This window comes from Rhinichthys klamathensis, unplaced genomic scaffold (assembly GCF_029890125.1).
Source record: "Rhinichthys klamathensis goyatoka isolate OS25496 unplaced genomic scaffold, OSU_Roscu_1.1 h1tg000011l_1, whole genome shotgun sequence".
NCBI classification, from domain to species: domain Eukaryota; kingdom Metazoa; phylum Chordata; class Actinopteri; order Cypriniformes; family Leuciscidae; genus Rhinichthys; species Rhinichthys klamathensis.
In genome coordinates, this window is record NW_026606564.1 from 1,499,229 (window position 1) to 1,517,770 (window position 18,542).

Below are 18,542 nucleotides of genomic sequence, written 5' to 3' on the forward strand. Positions count from 1 at the left end.
TTAAAAGCAAATGTGTCTCTCAATCAATGCTAGATTTCTAGACAGTGTAATACTTCACTGTTGACAAATTGGTGGTAATTGTTAATCTGCGTTCTCCTTTCTTTCATCCTCTCAATATGTTTGCGATAAATGATGAAGAACAGCATTTCTTCTGCCACAGCTACTCTGTCGAGTCTGAGCGTGACATTAGATGGAAACACAGCTTTTAACGCCCTTTCTTCTCTGGGCAGGTTTCAGCCCAGTTTTCCTCAACAATGATGCATTTGGACTCCGTCTCCTGGAGGCAGAGCTCAGTGCAGCTTTGATCACCGAGCACAAGCCTCATGGGGGTCGGGCGGCGCTTGGCAGGGGGCACGCTGCCATCTGGTATTAGAGCTCAAACATTAGAGATGCACTAGAGTGAAGCTTCAGAAGTCGGTACCGATGTTCGTTCTGCTCCTCAAGGCTAGATTTCACCTGTAACTGGATTAAGGATAGTTTTCCAGGTGGATGAGGGAGTGACTCACCTTCTAGCCTTGGTTTCTCATAAGGCTCTCCTTTATAGGAACTTGCCACAATCACTTGATGGATTGGGTTTGGGACAATTTTGTACAGTTTAGATTAAGATTGGTCTTCAAGAAAAGTTAAGTAGAACGGAGTAGTAGCACTATTCTATATATATGCTGGTCTAACTGGGACTAGTCACAGCACTTGCGTATTGTTGCCCTATTGTTAGTTTGATTGCTTCTGTTTCTCTCATTTGTAAGACGCTTTGGATAAAGGCGTAAAACATTTGAATGTGACAGTGGCAACATTTTAATATGTTGGTTTAATGCACATATCCCAGCAGGTGGGAATTGAAATGTCTGGTGATTGGCGCTAAAAGGTTAATGCTCTACCACGCTTGAAAATAATGTAGCACCTACACTAATCCTAACGGATAGTGTGTGCAAACGCAAACATGAGTTGAAAACACATTTTCTGAAGCAACCATGCCATTTTTACTGTTTCTAGTTTTTCAGCTTTTTTTATCGTGACTCATGTTTCACAGCAATCTAACCTCCACATTACAAGTGCAATGCTGTACCAGCTGAGCTACTGAACAAGTTTTCCGCATTAGAAAAGCCGTACATAAGGAACTGGTTATGATGCAAACATCAACATGTATTAGTTTACAAATCATGAGTTATGGTACAAGTGTTTCGAGGTCATATAATGTAGTATTGTGCAAGAAACTGTGTGAAAATAAGTCCTTGTTAATTGATAATCTGCACCTATGTGCAAAGAGACAAAAGTTGTTCATGTTTTACTGCCTCTTGTGTTCATTTGATCTGCAAAGAACAAAGCGAAATGTACACTGAGCAACGTATTTCAGGTTTTGCAGAAATGTAGTCACATATTTCCGATGAGTCTGTGTTGGTAGCTAGTATTATGTTGTAATGCTTAATATCTGAAACAACCCAATAAAGTAATTAAACAGCTTTCCCTTTTGGGATTTAAGACAAGTTGGAGGTTATCCTAACTTTAAGAGATTATTTTTTTTATTCAATTTAGGATATTTTGTTATCCATTTTTGAAATGATATTTTCACCCTATTTTGTGGTATGTTCTTTCTGAATCCAGTGCCTGGAGTTCTGATTTCCTTCCACATCAGTCACATGGACTATGTTGTAGATGGAACATCAATTTACAGCTTTAACAAACCTTTGAGCAGTGGCTAGACTAGCATTAAAATCATTAAAAGTGCACTTTAAAAGTTAGACAACACTACTATTAGAATGAGCATGGCTGAATTAGCATCAGAGAATGTTGGCAAACCCGAGAAGCTCTTTTTCACTTACATAATTAAGCCCGCTAGCAACAATGTGCCACAGTCGCAGACATACCGTTCATTTAGCATTAATACTAAATGGGTCAGTCAGGATTAGGCCATTTATATGGCTATGTTCTGCTGAGTCACAGTAATTCAGATGTGCAAAGCAATGTAGTTTTCCGGCTGGCCCTCATTAGCATATGCCCAATAAGTCAATATTGTGGAAATAAAGAGACAATACGTAGTTAGATTGCTTTCCAGTGTGCTGCTGTGCCACACAAAAATCAGAGAAGGCATTACAATGATGAAACTCTTTTCTAAATAGTCCCGATGGTACATGTACGTTTTCAGTGAGAAGTAATTTACCTTTCTACACTAAAAGCAAAAATGTCAATAAGAGGCGTGTATTAATTCATAGCCAGAAACCTGTTGCATCTCTTCAATAATGTGACAGAAAAAAGCATTTAAGCAGAACAGTATTATAGATTCCTGTTAAGCGCAATAGTTAACAAATACTGAGTGGACAGACTGAGCCATCAGATAGTGTGCTCTCATAATAGACTGTAGTAGTCAGTCTTTGATGTCTGCTGAGTTGTGGAGAACAGTTATAATTTTCTTTATCTCAAAAGAATTGAAAAATTCTGTCATCATTGAGATATTACATTCTCTCTAGTCTGTCGGCAGTTTTATCTCTATCGTTTCATTTCAATTCATATCAGTAATGAAACAAAGGATTTCAAGAGGGACAATCAATGTCAGAAGATAATAATGGTATTTTGAGCTAAATTTCCATTATTGTATAAAATCAGAGAAATAACACAGATGGTAGTCAGTGATGCTAAAAACACAACCGTTCAGCATAGCTACACTGATCTGTGCGTTATGAAGCTCATAGTTTTATTGATTTTGAATGGCTAAAGCTAATAACATGGATCAGAGAATAATCACTGCAAATTCTTTGCAATTACATGTGAGCGGCAAAACGGCACAAACGCTATAATCATAACCTGATTTACCTCAAAACACACTCCATCTCAATGAAATTCCTTTACCTTCACAAAATCAAAGCATATTTCAACCCAATATCAAAATAAAGCCTAATTTTTGTACTGTGACTTTATTTTCAAGACAATGAAGCACATTTCCCCCTCAAATTCCCATTGTTGTAATGTGAAAAAACAGAAGTCTTATTACTTTAATGAGGAAAAAAAGACACAGGTTTAGATATCATGTTAATATTTTGTAGTGCCTTAGATTTATGCTGATTTAATAAAAAAAAAACATTGTATTAGTCATTTTACTGTAATACAGTAGAAAAAGTACTTCATAATAATAAGAAAACATCATTAAGATTAATGAAAATTACAAAAAATACAAATAAAATATCAAGATACAGTACAGTAATGAGAATTTGGGAATTTAAGTTGCCTTACTGTAAAGACAATAATGTCACAGTGTAAAAAATCTTGATGGTCCTAAAAAATAGGTTTCATTTTAACTTTTCTTTCTCTTACATTTTAAGTGCTGGATTATTACACATGTTTTCATGACATTTACTCTCAAACACATCAATGGACCTGACCGTAGCACCAGTCGCCAGACACACAAAATGCATTGTTTTGGTTTTTGCACCAATAACTATAAGCTGATTTATAGAAAACATTACATACATTTGAATTAAATGGTCTCTCACAAGACTAAAATCCTAAATGTAAACAGACGCCTACTGTCTGAAAGATTTTTTCCTACAGTATAAACGGCATCATTTTTCTCCAGTATAAACAGCATCATTTACATTTATGCATTTGGCAGACACTATAATCCAAAGCGACTTAGTGGGCATTCAAGCAGTGGCGTGTGGTGGTCCCCACTGTGTGTGTGTGTGTATGGTTTTAACTTTAACTAGTTCAATGTAAATTCATATTAATTTCCATAGGATGTAAACTTAGTTTTGCATTTACGTTACTCTATCAATAAGCAGACCAGGACCATGTCTACAAGCCTAAATGCATTGAATATACTGTGTATGTATATATATATATATATATATATATATATATATATATATATATATATATATAGATAGATTATGTATTGTAAACATGTTCATATTGATTCTAAATTAATAATAAAATGGTACAATATAAATACAATAACAGAAAAAGCAATGCTATTTATCTGTATCTGTTATTTTTAATAGACCCCTTATTTTTGACCCATTAGTCAATAACGCCTCTGTAAACACAATCATGGTCACGGGCACCGAGGTGCAGCTTTCATTTAACAGAGCTGAATGAAATACTCTAAAAGCCAGCTCTCTCACAGATCATTATTTCAAGATCATTTTGATTCATTTTGATGTGACCGAAAGAGATGATGATATATCAGTGGATGGGCCGTTTACTTTCCAATTATTCTGTCCATTTCAACAGTCTGACCCAGATTTGTGGAACCTTTGTGAACATGATAGGCGAGCATTATCAAAATTGCAGGGTAATGAGCCAGACATAGCGTGATTGCCAGGTTTTAACGTGAACTTTGACTTGTATCTCGCCGCTACCACACCAAGAAACTTTATCCAGTGGTGTCGTTCAAGGAGAGTGTTTGAGTCTTTGCCCTCAAACAATATCAGTAGAGTTTTTCAGTAACGTACGGAACAGATATGTGTTATGCGTCCAACATTAGCTCATTGGAAAAACGTGCCTCTACCTACATTTTTGCAAAACTCCAAAGACGTACCAATACAGTATATCCAAACCACTGCAGTTTCCAGGTGAAAGGAACACTAGAGGCAGTAAAACACCAACAACTTGTATTTCTTTTCACACAAAATTCCAAAGATAGTGTAGGTGTTATTTTCAAACGCGATAGAGCATTCACTTTTCAGCGTTACATTTAATTCCAGAGTTGCCGTACATGCAACAACGACCAACATAAATAATCAAACATTGTCAGATTCACGTTCATCAGTTTCGGATCAAACTGAACAAGCTTTTAGCGGCATTCACTGGACATTTCACTTTGAGATTGTCGCGAAACGGGCAAGAGGCAACGTAATTTCATTGTGCAGAAATGTCCCCACAGGCACGTTTTTCCAAAGAGCCTGGTTGGTATGCATTGGGTAAATTGGTATGAGCTGATTCCATGCTATTCCTTGATGTCAACGTTAAGCTCTCCTGCTCAGCATCCACTAATCTTCCCGCCGCATCACCCTGACTAATCACAGATAATGTGTGGATTTGAACCACCGAGTTCCTAATAGCAACATCATCGGGGCGCAGGCTCATGAACCCAGATGACACAGGAGGGGAAGACACCTCTCAGACGGATAATCTGCCATAGGGATAAGGAGACTTGGTTAGCTCAAGACACTAACCCCACAGTGGCTCAATGCTCGTGTCTCTCAAACTTGGGTAAAGGACATATCATGGATTTTCCTTTCTCATTTAAAAGAAAAGCTGGCCGCGACTGAACGCGCAATCGAGTGCCGCATGATCGGGGTTAAACAGATCGACCACGTCCGCAACGAGCAGCTGCGGGCCATGACCAGGGTGGCCGACGCGGTGGAATTGGTCAACAAGGCCAAGAAGCGCTGGGCCGGGCACCTGATGCGGCGGACGGACGAAAGATGGACGCGCGAAGTCACCGTCTGGTTGCCGATTGACATCAAGCGGCCATGCGGACACCCTGCAACACGATGGCGCGACTCGTTACAAGAAGATCTGGGACACAATTGGATGGGGCTCGCCCAGGACCGACAGACCTGGGCAGATCGTTGTGGTCTGCGCTGACCATCTTTGGCCGGCGAAGACAGACCGATTCTGGATTCTGGATTCTGGATTTAAAAGACAATGCTTTGAAACTAAAGTTCAAAATGCAGAGACTCAGTCTACTAAGACCATTTATGGCAGTTTAAAGTGATAGTTCACCCAAAAATGAAAATGTTGTCATTGTTTATTCACCCTTATGTCACCCTTATGATTTTCTTTCTTCTGCAGAACACAAAAAATATATATTTTGAAGAATGTTGATAGCCAAACCATTTTGGTGGCCATTAGGGGCTTTCGCAACGGGTAGTTCTAGGAACACCAGGGTGGTTCCCCAATAACTAATGGTTCTCCTATAGGAACGTTTTCCTGATTGCATTCGCACCGCCAGTAGGAAATCTAAAGTGACGCAAGCCACTCTGTTGTGACTTTATTTTGACGGCACGGCGGACCTTTATTTTGACGGCACTGAGAACGCCAACCAGAGCCTGTGTTCACGCATTCTCCGTGTTCATTAGTTTACGATCTGTCTAACAGTCCGGTCTAATACGTTATTAGATAGAACTGTTAGTTTCTGGAGTAAATATATAGGCTATGATCTGTGTGTTTACACAGACTTTTAAAAAATGGCGGGTGCTGGTGTTTCACGTGCGCTCGGCCAATCGGAGTTCACTCACGTCACGGATAGTTCCAGACCCTACTCTGAAGTATGAGCTAAATAAGTTCCTCCAAAAGGAGTTCCTAGAACTAAAATCGTTCCTAGTTCCTGCGGTGCGAACACGCCGACATCCGGGTACTTTCGCCAATAGTTCCAGGAACCATGAAAAGGTTCCTCCGGTGTGAAAGCCCCTAATAGCATATTCCATAGACAAAAAACACTGAGACATTTCTCAAAATATCTTCTTTTGTGTTCCAAAGAATAAAGTCATACAATTTTGGAACAACATGAAGATGAATAAAAGACAGATTTTTAAATTTTGGGTGAACTGCCATGTAAAAAAAATGATAATTCACAAACCATCATGATTCTATCGCAGCCATTAGCAAATAACATAAAACCACCCATATTTACACATTTGGCCAATTCTGATAATTAACAATGTGAACTCTGTCTATATGCAAATATTATCCAATAACAGAAGCATTTATATATAGAGAATCTTAGAGGTACAGCAAAAAGCAGGCTGTTTGAAGTCAACATAACGCGTTTCAACTGAAGCAGGATAATGAGAGACCGTGTCTCTTTCATTACATTAATGGGAATTTGAGGGTAAAATAAATTGTCCAAAAAATAATGCCGCAACATTAAACATCTTAAGGCTCCTAATAGTAGACTTTTTTTAAATAACGTGCACCACGTTGTGCACAATAAACCAGGAACATGCAATAAGAAAGTGTCAAATGTGAACTTGGTAATTGTCTTTTCGGTATAGTCAAAATTATGGGGAACGTCTCCTAACTCTATAACAAGAATCCAGACATCCCATGAGCCTTTTATCATTTATTAGGATCTTTGCTCTTCACAATCTTCTACAGAAATCCTTCAGAGACGCTTTCTTTTCAATAAAATTATCTTATTTCTCAGTCCACTCTGTTTTGAATTATTCTTGTTTTCTTATTTCCTTTCATTCTCTTCAAAATGTTAAATCTTACATCTTACTCTCCTCTGGTTTTGCTGTGAGTGGCTCTTTTTGAGTGGCTTTCCACCATTCTATGAGTGGGAGTCTGCACACAAACAGGGCTCGCACTCAAGCCAAATACAAAAGTTTTTTTTTTTTTTTGGTAGATGGAGGGAAAAGCCTCTTGAGGTGCCCACAGATGGGGGCTACAGCTGTGCCGAGGCCGTGTGGGGTTGCGGTGCTACAGTGATAGTAAAAGGGCTGTATTTCAGTATCACCTGCCATTCGCTATTAGTTACAGTGTATCACTGGACTTCTTTGTAAGCATTCCTGTGAACCTGTTTGAAACAGCCAATCAGTGCCGTTAAATTTTACATTCAGGATCGTTTGGAAATTATGTTTTTCTGACGCAGCATGAAACAGAAACGCATGTGAACATTCACATTATGATTGGCACTGAGTCTGAGACGAAGGAAGCCTTCCTGCCTCCTCTGTCGTTATTGTATATACAAAATCACCTCCCAAAATTGGCACAGCTTTAAAATAAATTAAAACGCTTTGCTCTTGACAAAAAGAGAATGCTCGTTTCCGCATACGCAACACGTATGGTGTGAAAATGTATTGTTTTATGAATCATTCTGGCTGGTTTCCTTCCCTTTGGATGATAATGAGGAAAATATGGGAGAACATTTTGTAGGAATTTTAAATAAAAAGAGGTTAATATGTTGGATCAACAATATTGGCAGGGCTCAACACTTTGTTTCTGTGCCAGTTTTTAGTGGAACAAGGTGTTGATTTTTGGATCAGGATCAAATGTCCATGTGTCCAGTCATATCGCCAAAAAATCTGATAAGAAAACACTCGAGGATGTAGATTGCTGAAGAAATTACTATAGTCTACCATATGGTGCTTCAGGAACCAAAAACGTGCCAAAAGTAATAGTAATAAATGACAATGTTTTTGTATGATAAACAACTATGGGTCATTCTCGCTGCTTGCCAAGTCAACATTTATTTGATTTTCCAAAAAAAAAAAAAAAAAAAACTGTAATATTGTGAAATATTCTTACAATTTAAAATAACTGTTTTCTATTTTAATAAATTTAAAAACAAATAAGTTATTAGTGTGATGGCAAGGCTGAATTTTCAGCAGAAACATTTCTTATTATCACACACATTTGAAAATGGCTGCTGCAAGTTCAAAAGAACAGCATTTAATTCAAATAAAAATATCTTGTCTTTACTGTCACTTTTGATCAGTTTAAAGCATCCCTCTGAATAAAAGTATTAACTTCCTTAAACAAAAAATCGTACTGACCCCAAACTTTTAACAGTAGTGTATATACATTTTTCTGTAATGGCAACTCTCAGAGTGTTTGGTATGGTAATGGATATGACAATGTGACTGATATGTTTGGTCTTGGCAGAACAGATCTGCTACGCTGCTGTTGTTATTGCTGCTGCTGTGAGCGAGTAAGACATGCTGCTGCTGTACAAATTAGCATACATGAATTACCCGTAGCAGATCTGTACAGGTGGAGCTGGGGAAGATGGAGGGTTTCTAAAAGCGTGCTGCAACTGCTAAGGCAATGCTAACCAAGTATTTGAAGGTTGAGCAGCGAGGTCATTGGCTACTGATACAGCAGGAACCAATCAGCTGTGCCCAATAGAGAATGATGTGATTGTAAGCAGATTAAGAAAAGAAGCCTGCGCCATCTAGAGTTGCATGAAAGAATTTATATATATACTTATATATATTCAAATTATCAAATATTCTAACTAAAAAACTGAGCAAGCTGCATAAATCACTATTACTGTACTCTACCGTATGGTTCTTCGGGACCCAAAAATGGGCCAAAAGTAATAGTAATGTATTTCTATGTTGGATTTTTGACTAAGACATTTTTGTTCATTTTGAGTACACTCAATGATACCCTCAAAGTAAAATCTGGGTCCTAAAGCAAAGCCGCTTCTATACTTAATGTGCTGCTTATCACAATTATCACTTCTGACGCAATTTACGCTCTTAGTTTCAGATTATTAATCATTTCATACTGCAGAAAGACAGTTCAGCACTCAATAAGCCTGACAAATATGACTCATCTTCATGACACATGATCAAACGGCTGCATCTGCACTATGGAGAGGGCAGGTCACGAATCATTTTAATCATGAACACGCAGACGTTTTTACACATACGCATGGCCTTGTCATGCATTAGAGGCGGATGTATAGACAGTGTGCAGATGTATCTGTTGGATTTGACATGGGGGTTGGGATGGTGGTGTAGGGGGAGGATAAAAGGGACACGGGGGGGGTTGGACGGAGGAGCATCAGGGGAATCCGTTAGGGCGGAGGTCAGCTCTGTCTGTGCCAATAGTTGTTGAAACAAGGTGTGGAATTATACTGTAGATCAGGATCAAGAATATAGTTATGTACTTGTAACGCCAGAAAACCAAGCTCGGTTTTAAATAGCTTCATTTTCATTCTGTTCTATAAAATAAATGTAAATAAAAACTATAAATATATCATTATAAATGCATATTTGTATTAATATCTTATACATAAATTCAGCTGTTTTGTTGTTCAGACAAAAAAAAAACCTAATTTTGTAATACAGGTTATTGAATAAAGTGGAGAGAAAAACATATTTCCTGTTCTGACAGATAGGATCCCACATGGACGTGTTACATAGCTTGGATACAATAACTTCAGACTGCATGACTGCCCTTTGTTGAGAGCAATTGAAGGATCAGTCAAAACAGTAAACTCAACAGGCCCATGATGCGGTGACACATAAACTGCTTAGGAAAACAAGCACTCCTTTTGGCCTGTTTTCAGCTTAGAGCCACTGGAAATAACCCGATGCAACGAGGCAAGACGCACTTGACAAATAGGGGAAAAGTTACTGAACAGAACACATATGCATGGCCTGTGCTTGTACTGCAATTAACCACCTAATGAAAGAATGATGCATGGAATGCCTTGCTGGATGAATTCCACCGTTTTTTGTTTGCATATTATGCTCCAAAAACAGTCAAATCAGATGCAATAAGTTTCAGGTACTCTTCACTGTTCAGTTACAGTTACTCTGCATTAATGAAATACATATAAAATACAGTGAATGATCTTGGTATGTAAACATGCAAACGGATAATGGTGGTATTGTTAAATATACACTACTGTTCAAAAGTTTGTGGTCAGTAATACATTTTTTAAAGAAATTAACACTTTATTCCAGTTAGGAAGCATTAAATTGATCTAAAGTGAGAGGTAAATACATTTATAATGTTACAAAGGTTTTCTATTTCAAATTAATGCTGTTCTTTGGAACTTTCTATTCATTAAAGGATCCTTCAAAAAAAAAACATCAGTTTCCATATTAAGCAGCACAACTGTCTGTTTCCAACATTGATAATAATAAGAATTGTTTGTTTGCTTGAGCATTAAATGATTTCTGAAGGATCATGTGACACTGAAGACTGGAGTAATGATGCTGAAACTACAGCTTTACCATCACAGGAATAAATTACATTTTAAATTGTGATGATATTTCACAATATTGTTGTTTTGAATGATTGAACATTTAACAAATATTCTGTGAAGAATAACTGGAGTGAAGAGTGTGACAACAACAATCCCCTATTACTCATTCACTAACATGAAAATAATTCAAAAAGGCTTTTGAAATAATTGATTATAGCTTTTGATGCTAATCAGTTATTATTTGAAAAGCTCAAAAGTCACTCAAACAAAGAAGTAATGCTTTGGTGCGAGGGCTGATTTTGACATCTCGTTCTGCACGGCTGCTGTTCCCACACACATGTGTGTGTGTGTGTGTCAGTGAGAGTAAACGTTACTCACGGCAGTTCTCCTCATCGCTGTTGTCAGAGCAGTCATCATCATCATCGCATCTCCATATGGTGGGAATACATCTCATGTTGTTACACTGAAACTGTCCATCCTCGCACTCCGTCTCAGTGCCAGTTTCGGTACCTGAGAACGACAGTGAAGAGAATTACAGTCGAGCATTTGCTCTTCCACTCAAACCATTATAACCTGCAACCATTAGCTACATGAAAGGAGCGCAAAATATCTACTACTGAACAATAACACATGACTGAACCGAGCAAATCCAAACACAATGTGCTTTGACCAGCAAATCTAGTACTACACGCGCACTTCAATGAAGCCATGACAAAGAAAACGAAAAAAAAAAAACACTCAAACCTTTCTTTCATTCCTATTTCAGACAAAAATGTTTCTGTTAGGATGGGTACGAATATGAAACAATAAATCCATGCTGCCGCATCATCAACCTTTAATATTTTACTCGTGCAAACTAGATTTTTAATCAAGTGTTGTGTGTGTTTATAGAAATGTGGAAACAAGGCTGCCCGCGTAGAACAAGTGTTTCGTCTCGCGCATCCACGAAATAACCAACACGGCATCATTCACACAGTCTATTAAAAAGGCTTCTGATTATTTCACGTCCGAAAAAAACAGAATACAACAAACCTTTTGCTAAGTATAATTCCGAAAGTAAGAAATGAAAAAATAATAATTTCCCAATTTCTGTCCACATTTCCGAAACGGGTTGGAGTGTTCATCCACAAACAAAAGCGTGTCCGGATGGCGTCGCTCCTTCACTGAATCTCCAATAGATTCACTGGCAATTTGAATCAATGACGACATCAAACGTAAGCGAGTATGAATAACTGCACTGAAGGGTAGTGTGCCATTAAACATATACTAGATAGAATATGAGGCATGATGGAGTCAAAGCAATAACAATCATGATATTATTAATATTGTAGAGATTTTTTTTATCATCATTTAAAACCTTTTACAAGTTCCCCAATTTTATTTATTTATTTAGCCAGCCAGAATATATTTTATATAAAAATGAATATTTTCTTTTTATTTAAAATAGTGTTTACATTTACGTCTGTTACATATTATATATATAACATTATTGTTTCATTTTTATATATATATTTATAAAAAGAGTAACATGTGGCTAACTGTTATGAATGAATGAATGGTTGGTCTAGAGATTTTTGGCAAGACTAATAAATTTCATTGTATTTATTAATTTGACTGATGCTAAAGTGACTAACAGTAGGCCTACAGTTCATTTAATCTATATATTATATCGTTTTTCCTGTGAATTTCCAAATAGATACATTGAAAACAGACATTGAGTGCATGGACAAATAAGGGTACGTTTACATGACAACGATGTACTAAAAACAGGAACGTTTGTGTGTACTGACAACAATGATGTCAAAACGATCCCGTTCACACAGATCCCGAAACAACTAAACGCTGTATTCTGCTGCCAGGCCAGTAGTTGGCGATGTCACTTTGTAAAGATACACTACGCGCCTATAGGGTCGTCCCGCGTGACGTCACGCCATTTGGAGCAGCCATCTTGACGGTATAGAAAATGCTAAACCGCCGGTGATAATACAACTCGTCGCGTATAATATTATTATTAATTATATTATAATAATATACTAATAATATATATTACCCACGGCCATTGCCACTGAGTAGCTGACGGATGTATTCCGTGAAAATGGCTGACGCGCGGGCGGCTAGGGGTCACGTGACTGGGAGATCCCTATAGACTGAACACGTAACACGCATGCGCATGACATCACCGTTTTCACAAATTCGTGTTATTGTAGTTTGCGTTTTCAGGCCTCCAAAACGCTTGCCGTGTAAAAGAACGTCCAAAACGCATAAAAAGTCTTTAGTCGAAAACGGTGTCGTGTAAACACCCCGCCCCCTTAGCCTAAAAATCTCATGAAACATAGCACCACCCCTCCAGTATGTTCACATGCATATCCTCAAAAAGCGAATCACCCTGAAGCAATTTACAGAAAGGAAGCAAGGCAGAAAAAGTATGAGATGATCAGTTTTTAAATTGCATTAATTATAACCCGCTTATTAGGATAATGGGGTTAGGTGACCTTGTAAAAGAGTTACAGTAATATAGACTGCATCTGTGGCACTGTGCCAGCATGAACAATTCTGTCAGTCAAAACTAGGCCAGAGCGACCCTGACAGGATAATCAGTCATTTTAATAGCAGTAAGATGGGGCTGAACTCAACCCCCTCCCCCGACTGCTTAACTGTGAATGTAGCCAACCACAACAAAGTAAATGTACAGGGGCAAAGACCCTATTGTCATGAACCTGGCATGTAACCAGATTATGTAAACTGGCAGCCAATCCACTTTAGGGATACACACAAAATGCCACTGAAAGAAAATGAATGGAACAAGTTTAAAAAAAATGTTTGAGCAGATACTTGAAAAAAAATGTTTTTTTACCTAATTGCACCTATCAGAATATACATGTATTCAAATAAATCAATTATACGTTTTCTTTTCATCTGATATTTTGTAAATGAATGAGGAACAATTAGATGCTGCATTTTGTGAACTAGAGTAGCCCAGTGAAACCAAACTGAAACCAAAAGACTGGATTCTGTTACCTTTTTAAAGCTCTGTGTAACAGAGTAATTAGATGAATATGTCAGGATTTAACTGGGTTGCCCGATTGCCCGCCTTTCCAAAAAAATAACCAAATAGTTGACGGCACCCATTGACATCCATAGTATTTTTTTTTTCCTACATGGAAGTTAATTGGTGGCGTCAACCATCTGGTTACCAACCGGAATAGAATAGAAATCATAATATCTAGAAATGTCTAGGAAAGTGTGTTGGAACTGGTTGGAGCTGAACTCTGCAGAACATGATCCTCCAGGGTCAGGGCTGGGTGTTAAATCTATAAATGAATGTGCAAAGTTGGTTGTCGTGTCTGCATGCAGATTTGTAGGTCAGTCAGTAGGCCTACAATGGACAATGGAATCTGCAAAAACTTTATTCTGTTGTTTTCTCACAACACAAGCAAACAAAACTGCGATGTTTTTGAACTTTTGAAGATGTCTTTATCATATTTTTGTTTTTATCACATACCCTGCTTGAACCTTACGGTCAGATATTTCTAGTTACACAAGCCCAATTGTATAATCCACATTAATCATATTTCAATTATTTTCTGTCGAATATAAAATAAAAAGCTTTCATTTCTGCCAGTTTGTCATAAATGTGCTTCTTGTGGTAAAAATTGCAAGTCAAAAGTATTGTTTAACCTGAACAGTCGCACCTGGCTTTAGGGGAATTCCCCGGAGTCTAGACGAGCGTGGGAAAGTGTAGCCACTTAGCATCACGTGAATCGTTTCAGCCAAATTCAAGAGTTTGGAGGACACACCCCTTGCAAACGAAATTTATTTCAAATGTGACACATTTATTTCATATTTCAGTGATACTGATATTCGTGGTCTTTGGCTATGGCAAATATTTCAGCAGCGGCACCGAATGATCGAATAACGGCAGGCAAAGCCGCGCGCAGTCCGAAGTGCGCGAGATGCCGTAACCACGGCTTCGTAGTGCTGTTAAAAGGCCATTCGGGAAAATGTCAGTTCAGGCAGTGCGTGTGCTGGAAGTGTGCTCTCATCAACGAGCGGACGAAAATCCTAGCATCTCAAAGACGGATCAAATCCGTTCAGGGACACGAGTCACCGGCTACCGACCGTCCCGAGCAGACCGCTCTATCTGAGAGAAAAACGGGTAATAATACTTCAACTAACGGAGTGAACGGCGAAACCGACGTCAGCGCTAGAAAGATTAATGCTATCAATGCGCCCGTTACTCGACACGCCACAAGTGATACAACGTACACTGACCTCCGCGGTCCCGTTAACTCGGGCGCGGTTTATTGTGATCTGAAGACACCCGCGGGACCGAGCGGCGCTCTTGGAGGTTTGTGCAGCTATAAAACCTTAATTTCTAATTAGTAATTATTTTATTTCAACTATAACCTTTATGTTTAAATAGCCTGGTGCAGGTATGACGTCACTTTGCAGGCCAACCGGCAGCTCGCCTGAAGTGGTAAAATGCTAACTTTTTAAAATATATATATTTTTATTTATTTTTATTTTTATTAAACTTTCAGAAAAGCGTACAATTGACATTTTACATCAAGCTACCTAAAATGCTTAGTGCTACTCGTTTCTGCGTTTTGGCCTACAAAGTGATGTCACACCTGCACCACTCTATTTAACCACTAGGCTACACCCAACGACTGTTAGTACAGCGCGTTTCTAAATCTGTAGCTGCTAACTGTTATGTACATAAGTAAAACATTATATAATAGACCTGAACACTTATAGGAAACATTAATACTATGATTAAAAAGGGATCAGTATAGTTTACATTCCATGTACAATTTCATGTAATAGAAATCAAATGAATCAAAATCTAATGAACTTTTCATCCATTGCAAATGCACTTTATAGTAGCTATTGTTGAAAATAAATACATAAATAGGCACTATTTACTTTTAAAAAAGATGGTTTGTAACCTAATCAGGGTTCCGTAAAATGTATTATAAATGTCTTATATTCAGTTTGATCACATTTAGGGTCAGAAAAGACAATTATATTTTTAAACAAACAGGCAGTGTCTCTATGAAGAAAAGATGATTGGCTGACTCTTTTAACTGTAAGGCGGGACTTCCGGTCTATTGGCTGTATAGTCTCACCCATTTAACTTTTTATTTGCATAATATTAGTTAAAATTAGTTATTTTAACTAATTAGTCCATTAGTTTTAACTAGTAATAATTAACTAAATTATTAGTTACATGCCAAAACATTTTTTACAGTGTAATGAATACATCTTCTAAGGATTGAATGAAGTGTGCAAATGTTTTAAAAGTTATTTGAAAGCATAACCGAATGTTGTTTAGCCTACTACTGCATATATCCACAGATTCACCACCTTTTCCTGGAGAGTACATAATTACAGAGGCATACCCTGGGCAAATGTATCCAGCAGAGATGTTCGCAATCCCTGTTCCCATGCACCCGCAGTACACGGACCGATACATGTTCCCGGCGGTGCTGGTGAGCCTGAGACCACCGGCACCAGGAGCCTTCAGGGAACATGTTGGATTTGTTCCCTATCCACCAGGAGCGCTGTCTTATCCACCGGAGAGTCGGGAATTGCAGGTATGTTCCACAGGCATGATTGTTCTGCAATGGCGCTCATGAAAATGCCTACAAACTATCTTGTTACTTGGAGAAAGGCAACTTTGTCCATCATAATCACAATGTGAGAGTTAGCACAAAATCTGTTATGTGACTTAAGTCTTTTGATACACTATTTTAGGGTAAGGATTTAAAAAAATTAATACTTTTATTCCTTAAGGAGGAATTAAATGGATCAAAAGTGACAGTTAACATTACGGTAATAATGTTACAAAAAGATTTCTGTTTCAAATAAATGTTCTTTTAAACTTTCCATTCATCAAAGAATCTTGGAAAAATGGGATCATGGCAAAAATATTAAAGAGCACAGCTGGTTTCAACATTGGTAATAATAATAAATGTTTCTTGAGCAGAACATCATAATAATAATGATTTCTGAAGGATCATGTGACACTGAAGACTGATGAAAATTCAGCTTTACATCACAGCAATAAATTACACTTTAAAATATATCCAAATAGAAAACTGATATTTTAAATTGTAATATTTCACAATAGTACTGTTTTACTGTATTTTTGATCAAATAAATACAGCTTTGGTGAGCATAAGAGACTTCTTTCAAAAACATTACCAACCCTAACTTTTGAATCATAGTGTAATTGTTAAAAAATATATATTATTACACTTACATATAACTTTTTAATCTCTTCACCCAAACTTCTGATCAAAGGGCTTCACTGTCACAAGAATACTTTGGGCTGCTCTCGCTTCAACAAAAAAAAAAGAGAGAAATTATGTCTATTTCTTATTCCCCGTTATCTAGTCGCCTTACAGTATGTGAGAGGTAAAAAACAACAACAACCTTGAAACCCCAAAGCTAGTTTAACTTATTTGATGTCCTTTTTCTACTAACTTCATTTTCCATTATCTGCAGAAGGCAGTCCTGCAGCGTCAGGCTACAGCTGAATAAATCGAACATTTGGGAAGAGTGTAAATCAAGAGGAAGATCATGTTTATGAACATTCCTTTAACGTTTCGGTCCATTCCAGATTTTCACACCAAACCCTGCTGTTGCATTTATGCTAAGTCTGAATGTCCTGTCCTTGTGTTTGCTCCATGTTCCTCAGTATAGTCCGTACCTCCCATATCCAGGGCTGAGAGACGAACGTTACCACCATTCACAGTGTCACATGAACGGAGAGCAAGGAAGATCTGAGGTTCCTCCCATTAAAGGTATTAAAGATTAAAACATGTATTACATTGTTGATTATTCTGATAATACTAGGGGAAAGGAAAAACACTCCAACTTAAAGAGGCCATATGATGCGTTTAAATGTTTACCATTTCCTATTAGTGTGTAATGTATCTGTGCATGTATAAGATCTGCAGTAACAAAGCTCAGTGTCCCACAGACCTGCCTAAAACGCCTCGATCGAAGTTCATATATTACTTCCTCAAACGTCTACGTCACAATGTGAAATATTAGCATAATGCTCACCCAAAAAGGCATACCCAAAGAGAGAAGACAAGACTTCAGTGAATTGAATTGTCATCATCATGTCGCAGAGACGCTGTGTTTGGATGCGAAAGCAAACCCCTTTGTTTGGCCTTCTGAAAACAGCTATAAACTCTGAAACCTGCCATTATAAGGGCTGTTACTTTTCCAACATACACCTGAGGTCTTTGACCAATCACAATGCCCAAGGTCAGCTGGCCAATCAGAGCGCTCTGAGCTTTTCAGAAGGAGGAGCTTTGTAGAATCTTGAATATAATCAGAGCGTTTCAGACAGACTGGAAATTGAGGTGCTGCAAAAATGTTCAGAATGGCATTAAAGCACGTTAACCTATTATTCCACACCCAATAAACAAAATAATGAACCCAATATTTTTTCCATATCAATATATGACCAGGTGTTGGCTGCATGTATTACAGCAAACTTAAATATCACTAATAATCAGTGATTTTAACTGTTCGGCAGCTAAAATATTATGGATAATTTTGATGACAGTACATGAAACCTAGCATAACCTGAAATGATTGTTCAGCGTTCTGCTGTATTTCAAAGTGTCTTGGTAGATGCATTGATTTGTAATGCATTTTTGTGTAAAATATCTTTTTTTTTTTTTTTACTCAAATATGATAGTCTAATCAGATTAAAATTGTTCAGCTAGAAAAAGAAATACACACTACATATTTTACAGATTAAAAATACATAGATAGCCTACATGTTGTAATACATTCAGCTGGTGTCGTTTTTTATGACAAAAGAATTTCTTTGGTGCCAGTGGCCAAAAAAATAAAA

At 37.6% G+C, this 18,542-nt stretch overlaps 2 protein-coding genes across 3 annotated transcripts in view; one reads left to right on the top strand and one right to left on the bottom strand.

Annotated features, from left to right (window-relative positions):
- LOC130096897 (low-density lipoprotein receptor-related protein 8-like) overlaps window positions 1-11,968 on the bottom strand; it is an 87,365-nt gene extending 75,397 nt beyond the window's left edge. For both annotated transcript variants that reach the window (XM_056263598.1, XM_056263590.1), the window contains exons 1-2: window positions 11,696-11,968; window positions 11,042-11,173 (exon numbers count right to left, since the gene is read on the bottom strand). In XM_056263598.1, the coding sequence (XP_056119573.1) occupies window positions 11,042-11,173; window positions 11,696-11,762 (199 nt within the window). In that variant the 5' untranslated portion in view covers window positions 11,763-11,968. The remainder of the gene's footprint in view (window positions 1-11,041; window positions 11,174-11,695) is intronic.
- Window positions 11,969-14,411: 2,443 nt separating this feature from the next.
- On the top strand, window positions 14,412-17,486 carry LOC130101484 (doublesex- and mab-3-related transcription factor 1-like). Its single transcript, XM_056267241.1, has 3 exons — window positions 14,412-15,011; window positions 16,022-16,260; window positions 17,367-17,486. Exons 1-3 carry the CDS (start codon window positions 14,540-14,542, stop codon window positions 17,484-17,486), a joined length of 831 nt encoding a protein of 276 aa, XP_056123216.1. The 5' UTR covers window positions 14,412-14,539.
- Window positions 17,487-18,542: the final 1,056 nt, after the last annotated feature.